The sequence below is a fragment of the Brachycentrus maculatus genome, unplaced genomic scaffold (assembly GCF_059751285.1).
Source record: "Brachycentrus maculatus isolate JH-2025_06_01 unplaced genomic scaffold, ASM5975128v1 h1tg000393l, whole genome shotgun sequence".
NCBI classification, from domain to species: domain Eukaryota; kingdom Metazoa; phylum Arthropoda; class Insecta; order Trichoptera; family Brachycentridae; genus Brachycentrus; species Brachycentrus maculatus.
The window spans coordinates 679353-695000 of record NW_028281142.1 but is presented as its reverse complement, the minus strand read 5'-3'; the positions used below and the strand labels follow the sequence as shown (position 1 = coordinate 695000).

Sequence of the window (15648 nt, the reverse complement as noted above, 5' to 3'; positions counted from 1 at the left end):
TTGCTTTTACAATCCCAACACCCTATTTGGAGCCTCTATCTCACCTGATCCCTGTAATGGTATAGTTGCTATTAGTATTCTAACACCCTGCTTAGAACCTCTATCTTACCTCGTGGTGGTGTAGTTGTTATTACTATTCTAACAACTTATTAAGAACCTCTGTCTCACCTTTTGTTGGTATAATTGCTTACCACTTATACGGAGCCTCCACCTCATCTGATCCTCGTGATGGTGTAGTTGCTATTAGTATCTTAACACCCTATTGTCTCATTTCATGTTGGTGCAGTAGGTATTAGTATCCTTACACCCTATTTAGAACTTCGTGGTGGTGAAGTTGCTATTAGTATCCTAACACTATACTTGGAACCTCTGTCTCACCTCGTGTTGGTGCAGTTGCCAACATCCTACTCAGATCCTTCTCCTCACCTGATCCTCGTGATGGTGTAGTTGCTATAAATATCCTAACACCCTATTGGAACCTCTATTGGTGCAGTTGCTATCACAATCCTAACACCCTACTCGGATCCTCCGCCTCACCTGATCCTCGTGATGGTGTAGTTACTATAAGTATCCTAACACCCTGTTGGAACCTCTGTTGGTGCAGTTGCTATTACAATCTTAACACCCTACTCGGATCCTCCACCTCACCTGATCCTCGTGATGGTGTAGTTGCTGGCGCCCACGACGGACATGTTGCTGAAGGCCGCCTTGATGCGCACGGCCCCGTTGCCGTTCTCGATGCCCATGTAGGGGATGTGCAGCGGCTCGATGCTGGGCACCTGCAGGTCGGCCAGCCCGCCCACCAGGTAGGGCTTGAGGTGCGTGAACGAGTTCTTGATGCACGCGTTCAGTTGGGGGTCGCTCCGGCTGCACGGCAGGATGTATTCCGCTGCCGAAAGAGACACACAGAATTAACATAAAAAGAAAACTACATGTAGGTAATTTAATTTCATAGAGATGGACCATCTAGAGATGGTGCTATGATAACAACATATAATTGTTCAATCACGAGCAGGATGGTGAATTCACACAAGTAACAATATTTATTTATAAAGTTATATGAAATAAAATTGTTTATTACAATCAAATACTCTCTTATTAATTTCTCTCCCCTCCTTTTCCAACACATTCCATTTTTACCATACTCTTACCTATTACTTAAATAAATCTAGAAGTCCCTAGAGTTTGAATCGTGTGGTTGTCAATTATGAGTAGAATTAGTGAATGTTACACGTGTGAATTACACACGTATAACATTCACTAATTTTACCCATAATTGACAACCACACGATTCAAATTCTTGGAACTTCTAGAGAGTGATCACTTAAACCAGCCTATGACGGTCGTAATCCCCATAAATGCCCAGAATTCCACATAATTTTTCTTATCTTCATCTTCTTCTTCATCTATGTTGAGATGTCAAAAATAATTTAAATAATTCGACATGTTTTTATCCGTTATATCTGTACTACATTAAATAGCGGTCCGTCATATCGAGGCTTTGCTGTAATGTTGTAATTCTTCTCTTCTCTTCGTCTCATTTTGTCGCGTAATTTTGTAAACATAATAAATATCCATATAATACGGATAAGTCACATCTTCATTGAATTACAAGACCGCCAATTTGCCGGCTTATTGCTATTATGTCACCGGCACATTGCGCGGGTAAGTGGCGCGTCGACCGGCTCCGTCTGCTGTGATCTATTGCGCAACGTGTTCCCATTTCTTCTGCGCAGAGAGAGAGAGAGCGAGAGAGTGACGGGGGCGGGGGGTGGGGGCGGGCGCGCTGCTTGCTGGCTGCGGTGAGAGTGTTACATAAGACGGCCTACTTCTCGCGGCGCATGCACTCGCGATGTGAACTCGGTGGGGAATGTGTCTAAGGTCACGCGCTGACACACGCGCGAAATTGTTAAATTAACTTATTGATGTTTTAAATTATACTCGTGTATTTGTACCATATATATAAAACAAATTGTAAATATTTTTTACCAAACACTTGTTTTGTTACTTCTTGAGTTATATTTACTACTAGTTATGGAAGCTTATGCTTCATCTGCAGGTTTGTTATAATAAACAAGATACGAATATTGACAGATTGATGACAGTCACGTAAAATGACGCAAATACAGCTAGGATGTGTTTGAACGCATCTTAGCTCTATTATCGTATAAAAAAACAGCTAAGTTTCAATACTTTTTTGCAGGGCTTTTTTTCCACGTAACGCGGCGTTCCAGCACCTTTTTTCAGGGATTTTTTTTATATTTCAAAATAAATTAGACGAAATAATATTTTCGCTTACGTTGTTACCATCCATATTTATATAGTTCGTCAAAATGATAATATATAATGACCTCACATACAAATATAAGAGTTTCTGCTTAATAAAAAGCTTCTTTACATCTCACCAATAGATGTTTCTAGTGAAGTTCTAGTGATTCAAGAACAAGGTTTCTAAATTGGTTCATATATACAGAACTTCCAAGAATTTGAGTAGTGTGGTTGTCAATAATGGGTAGAATTGGTAAATGTTACACGTGTGTAAAGTGATCACTTAAACCGGCCTATGACGGTCGTCAGCCCCGTAAATGCCCAGATTTCCATATTTTTCTTCATCTTTGATGAGATGTCAAAAAATAATATGATAATAAATGGTATTGTTATGGATATTTAAATGATCTTTCAAAATTTTTTTTTTCAGTGAAAAACTTGACAGGAAGTGAGTTCCAGGACCTTTTTTGTTAAAAAAAAGTACTTTTTGTGTTAAAATGAATTATTAAGCACAATTTCTGAATACGTTATTATAAGACTTTATGGTCAATATTGACGCTTTTTTATAAATCTCTTTTGCTTATTAATTACTAATATATACCAAATCCGGTGTTTTTTTTACCATAAGATTTAAATAAAAATTGAAGGGCAACTAAGAATTATGTAAATAAGATGTTAATAAAAGGGTCATCTTTTAAAAGTGTCAAAGATATATTCACTCACGAACCGACTCACGTTAAATTGCAAAGGTCAGTAGTAAAATTAGTTAATATACGTATGTTTTTATCATAATAAAAATATATTAATAAAAACTCGGTGTTGATAATTTAAAAACGTGGTTTCCTTGATTTAATTTGGTGTAAATCACAGACTAATCGAAGGATAAAAAAATGTCACTAAATTCATTTGCATACACTCAATGACTACAAGTTAAAAATATAAATACTTATAAATATGTCGAATGCAACTGTCATTAACAAAAAGTACAAAATAAAAATATATATTGTACAATAAATGTATCTAAAAATTTCAGACGATGACGATATCGCTCACTTCTTTTAACAACGTCATATATACATATATAAAAAAAACTTGATTTTTCAGGAGAACGTTTTTAAAGTTTAAAAATATAATGCAATATATTAAAAATAAGTATCAAGCCACTTGTGGAACTTTTTACTGTGCTTTCTTTTTAGCAATCTTTTTAGGTAAAACCTGAAGGTTTTTTCTCTATTTGAAAAATATTTAGGTTATTTAAAAAAATAATTAAACAAAACCTTTTCTTCAAAATGCAAAAACAACATTTTTTGCCCTGTAGCGGGTAAATATTAAGTTAAAAATATGCCTCTTTTGCTGGGATATAGTACATTTTCTGGGCATTCCGAAAACATGTGTTTGAAAATGATGCGGAATGCACTGAAGCACGTGTCACAGTAGATTTTAAGAAAAAGCGGTATTTATTAAGTACAATTTTAATAAAAATGGATAGATTTTATCACAAAGTGAATGCCGAATCAATTAATTAAATCCTTACCTTTAACTAAATTTTCTTTTCAATACCATATATTTATTTCAAAGAAAAAACGTATTTTTCGATACAAAAACGATATTTTAAGCGAAAAATCATGTAAAATGTTACCTGGGCTTAAAGAAAATTAAGTTGTGATTTATCGTTTATTGAGCCTTAATGCTTGTCAGAAAAAAAAAATCAAATTTATTTATTTATTTAAAGTAAAACTGAAGTTAGGTTAATATGCATAGAAGTGAAAGTAATGTAAGGATATTCTAGATGTGAATGAATTTACGCATAATTATATTCCTTGCAAATTATTTCAATGCAACCTTGCCTTTGGCATTATAAGGAATCGAACCCGTGACCTCGTCCACCTCACGCGAGCGTTACACCCAAACATAACTTATCACTCGTTAGTCCTCCCAGCGGAAGTTTGGTCATGATCTTTATTATATTAAATATTTATTACTTTCAAAAATACTAAAATACACAAGAGTTTAGACTTGTGAACAAGGATTTGAACCACCCAAAAATGTTGTTAATAAAATAATCTGGTCAAATTTCAAGCTGCATGATGATGTTTTTTTTTTGAATTACCTAACGTCCAAGTGACTCTGAAGTCTATCTACGGCTTATGCAACACCGTTTATCATGTCCCTAATCAGGCTTCAACTTTATAAGTTTCATAGCCTATGCCTACTTGTGAGTGGATTTACTCTTTATGTTTAAAGTTACTATAATTTCATGTAATTCATGAGTGAAAATTCTAGGCAAAAACACTCGCTATGATGATGTTTAAAGGCGTCTCAAAGTATTAAAGTAAGTTAGGTTAGCAGATTTGAAAAGCCCTGATGTAAAAAGTAAGAAATAAACTCAATTTCATAATGATACAATCTTTTTTTTTAAAGAGAAATATTTGTGTTTTTACTATTTATAAAAATACTTCTATTTCATACTATTTCTGTGAGCCTAAGCGGCACATTATTAAAAAATAAGTACCAAATTGTGGTAGAGTGGGTTCAAACCCAGAAATGGACTCAAGAGTCTGCTACACTAACCATGGGACCACAACGTAATGAAAAATGATACTTTTAAATCAATATTAAAAATTAAATTTAATGATAAATTTAATAAAGCTTGAAGAATAATAGTTTAGCAATGAAATATATATTTTATATATAATTTTATATAACGGACTTTCGGCTTTAACGGACACCCCTCTCCCCAAATAGTCCGTTATATCGAGGTTTTACTATATTTGAATAATTGTTAATGGGTATCAATAAACTGTTCCATTTTTTTCCAAATTAATCCTTGCAATTTCATAATCAATGTTTTCAATACATATGTAATTATATTATATTTCAATAAATCAGTTCCTTGCGTTCTTGAACTGTTTTTTTTTTAAATATTTTTATTTTAATTCTAAGGACACGGCCCTCTCAATACATGAAATATGCATTATTTCTCACTATCAAGTATGGCAGGATTCTTGCCATAATTTAAATAAGCGTTGAAGAAAATTTATTGGATAGACATGAGTTCAAGGGTGAGTGGGTACTTGCATTATGTTTCATTGACTCGAAAAATTGGTGAAATAAAATGAGAATTTAAGCTTTTTCTTCTTATTTGATCTGGTGCTAAATATGTTTATTAAGTATGACAGATAAATGTGTATTTAAACAAGAGTAGTTATATTTTTTTTGTTTTTCCTACATAATTATTTTTTAAAATTGTTATTAACAAATATTAAATAAAAAGCCAATATTATTTATTGACTAAGCATTAAGTTTGAAGAAAAACACGATGATTTAAATATTTCAAAAAAAACTTGTAATAGACCACTTTTTGAGAGTCAACTAATGTAAACACGACTAGTTTCGACTAAACTTTTTATTAAATACAATATAACGTCTAATTTCATATGTAAAACGTCCATTTTGATTTATAAGGCATCCAATTTATCTGTAAATCATCCGATTTGGTTTGTCAAATGTCCAATTTGAAGGAAAAACGAAAACGTGGTTACGAAACATGTAAGTACCTTTTACAACATTTTGAGTGTGTCCATATACTTGTTCACAAATCTGGATTTTCTCCAATTAAAGGAGTTATTTATTTATTAATTTTATTCTTCTTCATGTTGAGATATCAAAAAAATAATACATATCGCTCACTCCTTTCAAGAACGTCATAAATCAAAAATCGTCAATTTTCAGTTGTGCATGTTTTCGGAATGCCCAGAAAATGTACTATATCCTAGCAAAAGCGGCATATTTTTAACTTAATATTTACCCGCTACAGGGCAAAAAGTGTTGTTTTTGCATTTTGAAGAAAAGGTATTGTTTAATTATTTTTTGAAATATACTATATATATAATATTTTTCAAATGGAGAAAAAACCTTCAGTGTTTACCTAAAAAGTTCAATAAATGGCTTGATATTTATTTTGAATACATTGTACTGTATTTTTAAACTTTAAAAACGTTCCCCTGAAAAATCAAGTTTTTTTATTGATGACGTTCTTGAAAGGAGTGAGCCATATGTACCTTTTAGTCTTCTTACGGTACCGTACCCGTATATTGTACATTGGCTTCATCATTGCCCTGTAGAGTTGTACCTTGTGATGTGAAACAGCTTCTCCACTCTGATATCTTGATATCTACCAGATCCTGATATTATGCAATCATGGCATCCTCCTTCCTGGTTGCAAGAGTCCTCAACCAGTTTCGGTCACTTTGTTTTCGGATGTTATCCGATCTACGGGTTTTAGGTCGGCCAAGGTTAATGTGACTCGTTCTTGGACCTAACTCGAGATCTCTTCCGGTCTAGCTAGAGCTTGTAGTCGCACAACGCGTTGACCACAATTTAGGTTCACATAACTCTGTCTTTGCAAACATTCTTTGACTCTTCCGCATTCACAAGTCACTCACTCCTTTCAAGAACGTCATAAATCAAAAAACTAGATTTTCAGGAGCACGTTTTTTAAGTTTCAAAATATAATACATTGTTTACAAATAAATATCAAGCCACTTATTGAACTTTTTACTGCGCAACATATCATTTTAGGTAAAACCTGAAGGTTTTTTCTCCATTTGAAAAATATTGAGTAAACTTAAAAAAAAAAAATTAAACAAAACATTTTCTTCAAAATGCAAAAATAACACTTTCTGCCCTGTAGCGGGTAAATATTAAGTTAAAAATATGCATCTTTTGCTGGGATATAGTACATTTTTTGGGCATTCCGAAAACATGCACAACTGAAAATTGACGATTTTTGATTTATGACGTTCTTGAAAGGAGTGAGTGAAATGTCTTCATACACCCTACTTACTTATTTACATTTTAGCTTTTTTCTTGTGTCCAGTGTTGAATAAATGCTTGCCTCTTGGACTTCCACAGTTGTTTGTTGGACGCGACGCTCTTCCAGTGCAGGCCCGCCACTTTCTTGATGTCATCGGACCATCTCTGGGGCCTACCCACGCTTATAGGCCTCCAGTCAAGCACCTGCTTTTTCCATCTATCCTCAGACATACGTGTCACATGACTTGCCCAATTCCATATTTGTTCCGCGATTCTTTGAGTCACATCTGTTACCTTGGTCTTTTCCTTATCCAGGCATTAATTTTTCACTCTCTGAGGGATATTAACAACATTTTGAGTGTGTCCAAATACTTGTTCACAAAATCTGGATAATCTCCAATTACAGGAGTTATATTATTTAGTTTTCTATATTATTTATTTTTATTGTTTTCTTATTATTTTTGTCAAAAAATAATATGAAAATAACTCCTGCAATTTGAGATAATACAGATTTTGTATTTGGACACACTCAAAATGTTGTTAATAAATTATCTGGTCAAATCATAAGCTTAACAATAAAAATGATATATTCTGGCGTTTCTCATGTGAGTGATTATAATCCAGGATTCAGACCTCACATACTAATATAAGAGTTTCTGCTCAATAAAAAGCTTCTTTTCATCTCACCAATAGATGTAGTGATTCCATAACAATGTTTCAAAAATTACTTCAAATAAATAGAACTTCCAAGAATTTGAGTAGTGTGGTTGTCAATAATGTGTAGAATTGGTGAATTTTACACGTGTGTATAGTGATCAGTTAAACCAGCCTATGACGGTCGTCAGCCCCGTAAATGCCCAGGCTTCCATATTCTTTTTCATCTTTAATGAGATATCAAAAAAATAATATGAAAATAACTCCTGTAATTGGAGATAATCCAGATTTTGTGAACAAGTATTTGGACACACTCAAAATGTTGTACATAAAGGATACGTTCGGCATCCTTCTCTCCATTGCTCCTCATGCATATTCGCCGATTATTTCGACTCCTAACCTGATCGCTTTTAACTATCTGACATACCTGATCATGCCAAGTTTTCCTCGTTCTTCCTCTGCCCCGTTTTCCAACTGCATTCGTCTCATAATTTTATTTATCGTTCTTTTATCACTCATTCGTGCCACATGTCCGAACCATCTCAGCACACCTTTCTTAATTGTATCGACTATGATTATTTCAGCTTTACATTCCTTCCTTATTTCACCATTATACTTCTATTATATAATAAATAATAATAAAACCCTTATCCGCACCCCAATGGTGCATAGGGCACTGCTTCATATGAACGCAGTGTTATCTTGATCGTTTACACATGAAGAAAGGGTGATCAGCCCTCCGCTTCAGGTACCAGTCCAGGGTAGTATTGAATAAATATTACAGTGAAAAAATCACTTATATTTATTTGACCCCCCGTGGGAATCGAACCCGGGACCTCCAGAACGGTAGCCGAGCGTGCTGACCATTACACTACGAAGGCGGACATATGCGACTTCTATTATATGCGAACATCTATTATCCAATTTTTTTTAATAAATGTCATGCATAAAATAAGTTTTTAATAATTACTTTAAAAATGTTAATTTAGTACATTTTCTAAAAAAAACCTGTGGGCGAATCATTTAATCTGATATTGCTATTTATGTGACACAGGTGGCCTCGAATTCAACTTTTAATGAACAAAAACTTGATTTTTTAATATTTTCAATAACATTATGTGTAACAGGGATCTCTAACGTAGACAACATTGCAAGAATTTGAGGCAGTACCTTGTGCACCATTGGATACCCAAGAGGGTTTTTACACTTCTCCTTCTTTTTAGAAGAAGGCTTTTAATGTAATTATTATTATTTTAAAAGTAAATTTGGCATGGTAAACACCATGATTTCTAATTTTTCAAAATCCAAAGTGACAATTGTTTTGATGCATTCCGCATCATTTTCATACATCGTAATGATACGGAATGCATCGAAACACGTGTCACAATAGGTTTAAAGAAATAGTGGTATTCACCAAGTGAAATTTAAATGAATTTTAAAGAAATAGTGGTATTCACCAAGTGAAATTTAAATGAAATATGGATAGATATTGCCACAAAATGACCGATTAAAAAAAAGAATAACCCGCAAAGCGTCTATTTAGATGCTTGTCTGCAGGTAGGATAGTAAGGATAGGGAAGGTAAATGAGAAAAATACATCACAAATACACAGACTTAATTGAGAATAAATCTTTCTTGAATTCATTTTGTAACTGGCGGGAATCGAACCCGTAACTCTTGTTTCGCAGTCGAGCGTCTACCCAACGCCACGGCGCCTGTCATGAAATTATTATTATTTTTAAGGTTCTAGAGTAGTTTACTGGCCATCGAAGAATGATCGGTTGAAGTATACAATATTTCAAAGGGGAAAATGCTGGAAAAGGTTGGGAAACTCTGATATAGAACAAGGATGATTATGTTATTTTCCATATTTCGTAAAATTGTAAATATAATCACGGAATGTCGTCCACATAAACTTTACGAGAAAATCAACTAACCGTCATTTGTACATGTATTTGTTGATATCAGCCATTTTTTGCATTTCATTATGGAATCCGTACTAAACGGTTAAAAAATATTATACTATTATAAAATATTTTCTTCATTTTAATATAATTACGTCTTATTTTACTTAGTGTATATAATTCATTTCGGTACATATTTTCCCTTTCATTTTACAATATTAAAAATTAAAGACTGCGACTAAATAGTATAAAAATAACTTAAATAATTGTCTATTAAAATAACATATGTTACAAAAAACAGACTAGTGATATTGGTCAAAACGTTTGATACCATATACACCTGTTTGCAATCAGAGGGTAGATAGTACTTGAACATTTAAAAAAATATAAATTACAAATTTATGATAATAAGGAAGGCAAAGGATAAATGGAGTTAAGGGAAGGAGGTAGAGGGAAAAACTAAGGTAGGACGTTTGATGGACAGTCAAGATACTAATAATAGATAGTAATGTCTCAGACGTTTCTTCAAAGTTATTAGAGAAGGTGCATTTTTTACAAGGAGAGGTAATTCATTCCATAGTCTGGCCGCTAGGACAGAGATATATGTAAACAAACACATAAGCTCGTGTGTGTGTATGTGTGTACTTAAAAGCCTTCAGAATCAAAAAATAAAAACGTTTGTTATAAAAACACTCATGGATATAATATTTGGTATAATATCATTACTAACAATAAATGTTTGAATATTAATTATGTCTCAATTAAATTATTGAAATTCTTAAGAACGTTAAAACGCAACAACGTTAAATTATCAAAACAAAACAGCGAAATAATGACGAAATTTAATGAATCACCAAGTAAAATTGAGGCCCAAATAGAGCGATGCTCAAATTCTATAAGGATATTACTGAAAAATTTTACTAGTGCGATTTAAAAATTCCATTCAGCGTTAAAAATTTCAACCAGGTATATGGAAAATTCCAGTCTGGCGTAATTAATTATCTGATTTAGGAAATGTAGCTAAGCTTTATAAAACAAATAGAAATTTCGTTATGGCATGACTGCAATACGGAATCAGGCGAGGAAATTACAAAACGGCTTTTCCAGCTTACTCAAAGTAGATGGATGGTTAGAAACTGACTTAAAGTAGACGGTTGGTGCGATGACGTAAGCATGATGGGACTTGCTATCTGTTAAGGCCCATTATACGAAAAATCGCAACTTAATTTTCATAAAACCCTGGTAATATTTGCCGTTTTTAAATTTTATGCTTAAAATACGGTTTTTTTATAGAAAAATACATGATTTTGAAACGAAAAGACTAATTAACTAACTTCATTGTAACTGCAGATAGTTGGTAGAATTCTAAATTGAATTGTTGGGTAGTTTATCCAAAATAAAACAGGGTTTTCGTTGGATTGAATTCTACATTTAATTGTATATATCTTAATACGTGACGCGTTTCGTCTTCTTAGGACATTATCAAACACTCCATTGTGTTTGATAGTGTCCTAAGAAGATGAAATGCGTCACGTATTAAGATAAACATAATCAAATGTAGAATTCAATCCAACAAAAACCTTGTTTTATTATGGATATATTACTTATCAATGAAAAAAGTTATTTTTCCCTTTTTCCCAATATATATTCTAAAAATCCCCCCATTGCACTGTACGCCTAACTCCAAGGTAGACGACTTTCGGGCAGACCACCAAAGAGATCGACAGTTGGAAATCGACATCGCAGGAGGCTTATCCCTTTTAAAAACAGATCACATAATCTACACCAAGCAGAAGAAAAAGAAGGAGAATTTACATAAACGGAATTATTGAACTACTTTCTTTAGACGTTATTAATTTTATTTATTATTTCAGATACTGGATTATTAGCGGGAGTGTCCCTTACAGACAATTTAAAGAAAAAAATACATTATATATTCTTAAAAAAATCGCACGACCGACCTCTAGCGCGGATTCAAGAGTTCATTCACAAGTAGTGTTTTTAAGTGGTATTACACAAAGTAAACGACGAATGATAAGGAGGGTATTAAACAATACAATTATTATTTTAACGTGTTGATGAAAAAATATGTAGTTCTCGAAACAAGTCGTGTTTACATGAAAAAAATGATTATTTATTAAAACTTTAGGTTTTAAATAAATAACAGACCGTAACAAAATTACCGTACTCTACATTTGACCTGACAATGGAATGATTATTAAGAAACTGGCAGTCATAAAGTAGTGTTATTAAGTGGTATTACAAAGTGAACGATGAATGATAAGGAGAGTTATTTTACCATACCACAAACTTAACAATGCTTCTAATATGTAAAATTATCGAACAGATTAATTGAAAAAAAATTTTCGTTGTATTTCCGGGAAAAGTTTTATAAAATCTTTAGTTAATTAGTTACATCACGAATTAATATTTAATATAATTTCATTTGGATTCAGTCAAAGATTCTACTCTTCTTGGCATCTTCTCTATAAGGTTTTGGCACGAGGATGCCATTTTTTCATCTCGAAACTATACCTGAATTATGGACAAAATGAGATTTCCACCGTAGGGCAATCAATTTTGGAGAGCCGATTCTTACAGATTGCCGATAGATTTTCAATTAGGTTTATGTCTGCCAAATTCTTGACCAGTCCAACACTGTTCATTGTTTTTTTTGTGAAAAATTTAATATTTTTTTGGATTTGTGGCAGGAGGTTAAATCCTGCTGAAATATTCCATTACCATTTGACCTTCGTTTTTGTATTTCTGGTAGTATCTTATCCAGTAAAATTGGGTGATACTTCTCACTATTCATCATCATCATCTCAGTCACTAAAAGAAGCAGCCCTGGTCCATAATACGAGGAACACCCCTAAAACGATAAACCTTTTATCGATTGTTGCACGGTATGATCGATAATCCTGAAATCATGCGGAGCATTGGTCTGTATGTTCCCGATAGTTACCTAAGACAGCGTCGACATAGATTGTTTCACATTCCTGTACACAGGACCAACCTGCCGATGGTTATGCCTGTAGGAAGAGCTACTGCTATGTTGAACAATATCCCATTGGATATTGATCTGTTCCATGTGTCTGAAGAGTTTTCCGAAGCGGGATTCTTCTACACCTTTAGCAATAGTATTCTAGATTTTTTTTTATTTTAATGCATACGCAAATTTAAAGTTTGTAATATGTATGTTAATCGTAAATAAATTGAATTGAATTGAATTAAAAACATTTTTGTTTCAATTAATCTGTTCGATACTGTATCGCAAAAAGTGGTCGTATACAAGCGTTTAATTTTTTATATGAAAGAAAGCATATTGAAATATTCCGGATATTGAGTCAGCTTCAGCAATCGGTAGTATTTCTATGTAAATCTCAAAACATCTGCAACAGGTAGTATTTCTATGTAAATCTCAAAACACATATTCGTCCGGTCATTGTTTCGTCACTGGCCAGCGGTACCTACGCATGCAAGACTGTGAAATGACCAAATAAAAAACCCGAGCAATGTTTACGCAGAAAGTGAAATAGGTACGGCCGTCGAGTGGAACGTTGCGAATATTATAATCACTTTTATTATCCGTTGCAGCACACGACCTACTTCCTGCATTTCTCGGATGTGTGAGGGACCTACTTTACGAGCTGTCGGCCGTCTGGCGAGTTTATACTCTATGGTTTACGTTGACCAATCGATGGGAGAGAAATTTTAAATAATTTATTATTATTTACAACATTTTGGGTGTATTCAAATACTTGTTCACAAATCTGGATTATCTCCAATTAAAGGAGTTATTTATCACATTATTTTTTGACATCTCAACATAGATGAAGAAGAATTTGGAAGTCTGGGCATTTACGGGGCTTACGAATATACCTAGACATCCATTTTCTTCTTCATCTATGTTGAGATGTCAAAAAATAATATAATAAATAACTCCTATAATTGGAGATAATCCACATTTATGAATAAGTATTTGGACACACTCAAAATGTTATTCATAAATTACCTGGTCAAATTATAAGCTAAAATAATAAAATGAAAGGGATATTTTCTGGCGTTTCTCATGTATGTTATTTTACAATCCAGGATTCGGGCCTTAAATACAAATATAAGAGTTTCTGCTCAATAAAAAGCTTCTTTTCACCTCACCAATAGATGTCTGTAGAGAAGTTTTAGTGATTCAAGAACAAGGTTTCTTGATTGGTTCAAATATATAGAACTTCCAAGAATTTGAGTAGTGTGGTTATCGATAATGGGTAGAATTGAAGAATGTTACACGTGTGTAAAGTGATGATAACTTAAACCAGCCTATGACGGTCGTCAGCCCGCAAATGCCCAGATTTCCATATTCTTCTTCATCTTTGATGAAATGTCAAAAGAAATATTTCATTAAAATTTTTCGTTAACTCAGCTCAATAATTTTTCTTATAGTGTCGTTTAATAAAATTGTTGATATGCATAATTAATAAAAACCCGTTTTGATCGATTTAGTAAATTTCCAAGAATAACGACGGAGGGTACAATATATATAGTATATATATACATATGATACATTAAATGTTTTAGTGAATTTCAACTACGCCATAATTTAATATCAAGATTTTATTTTCACTAAGTTATGCAACTTGTTTACCCCACAAAATGGTGTTATGACGCATCACATGTCGAATGACGCTTTTGAATATCAATTTTTTGCTTGCGTTACATATATTATATTTATAGTTAAAACTAATTAATTTGAAGCAAAGAGCTGATGACTTTGGATCATGACTCAGTATCAGATATTAAATTATCGACAGGAAAGGCTAAATCGAGTTTCTTTCTTTACCGTGCGTTAAAATCTCTCGGTTTATATTATATTATATTATATTATATTATATTATATTATATAATAGAATACACTATACAGCCCTTCCACAGTTATTTTATTTTATTTAGTAAGTGATAGGGTTTCACCATTGTCAGACTAGTGAGAAGCTTGTAAAAATTCTGTGTTTTTTAATAATAAAGTCTTGGATACGTTCAAAATATTGAGAATGAAATTACCGGTCAAAAATATAAATAAAAAATAAATTGAAATAATATTTTCAAAGTATCTCCTAGTAAGTACAATAATGCGCGAAGAATCTGACATTCATTTCAAAGGTCTTTTTTTTACTCAATTCAACCATAGATGGTGCCAAAAACTCGCATGTGAAATAAAGTATCGATCGATTGAAGGAACATACAACTTTGAGTAGTGTGGTTGTTAATCATTGGTGAAATCGTGGATGTTACATGTGTATAAAATGATCATTTATACCAGCCCATGACAGGTAATAAGCCCTGTAATACTATGTTGAGATATCTCGGAACTTTAAGTATTTCTATGATTCCTTTTTATGCAATTTTAATACTATTTGATAGAGCAAGGAGACAGTTGCTGACTGATATCAAGGTCCGGAAGGTGTTCTCTCTGGGACATGAGCAAAGAGGAGAGTTATACGAGCTCTGACGAGGTGTGGGGAGAACACAGATCTCCTGGCTCCGGAATATACGAGATTGGAAGGGGATCAGGACCGTCAAGGCGCTGTTTAGAGCTGCCCAAGACAAGGACAATAACTTTCAAGTGATAATCTTTATTCTTACCAGCACATTTGATAATCCAACACAGTAAAATTCGGTACAACAGGACTCTATTTAACGAATTTCGAATATAACGGACATAAAATTTATTCATTTTCCACCTGTTTTTATAAAATGGAGTTTCGGCTTTAGCGGACACTCCCTCAGCCTAATTAATCCATTATTTCGCGATTTTACTGAACTGAATAGGCTGATATAAAGCGTACTAATTTTCCACAAATTGTTTTATAAGTAAAATATAACTTTGTTTTAAAATCACCATGAATATTTTATTCAAACTTAATTATAATTTTTAATTAATGTTTTACTTAGTAAATATATCACTATTTCTGTATAATGTATACCAGTTTCAAAGCTATATAATGCGATTTCA

The 15648-nt window shown here is 33.0% G+C and overlaps 1 protein-coding gene across 1 annotated transcript in view; it reads right to left on the bottom strand.

Moving 5' to 3' along the window:
- LOC148303009 (protein takeout-like) overlaps positions 1–15648 on the bottom strand; it is a 40010-nt gene that overhangs the window by 14573 nt on the left and 9789 nt on the right. The window contains exon 2 of the mRNA XM_088270699.1: positions 649–889. Within this exon, the coding sequence (XP_088126825.1) occupies positions 649–889 (241 nt within the window). The remainder of the gene's footprint in view (positions 1–648; positions 890–15648) is intronic.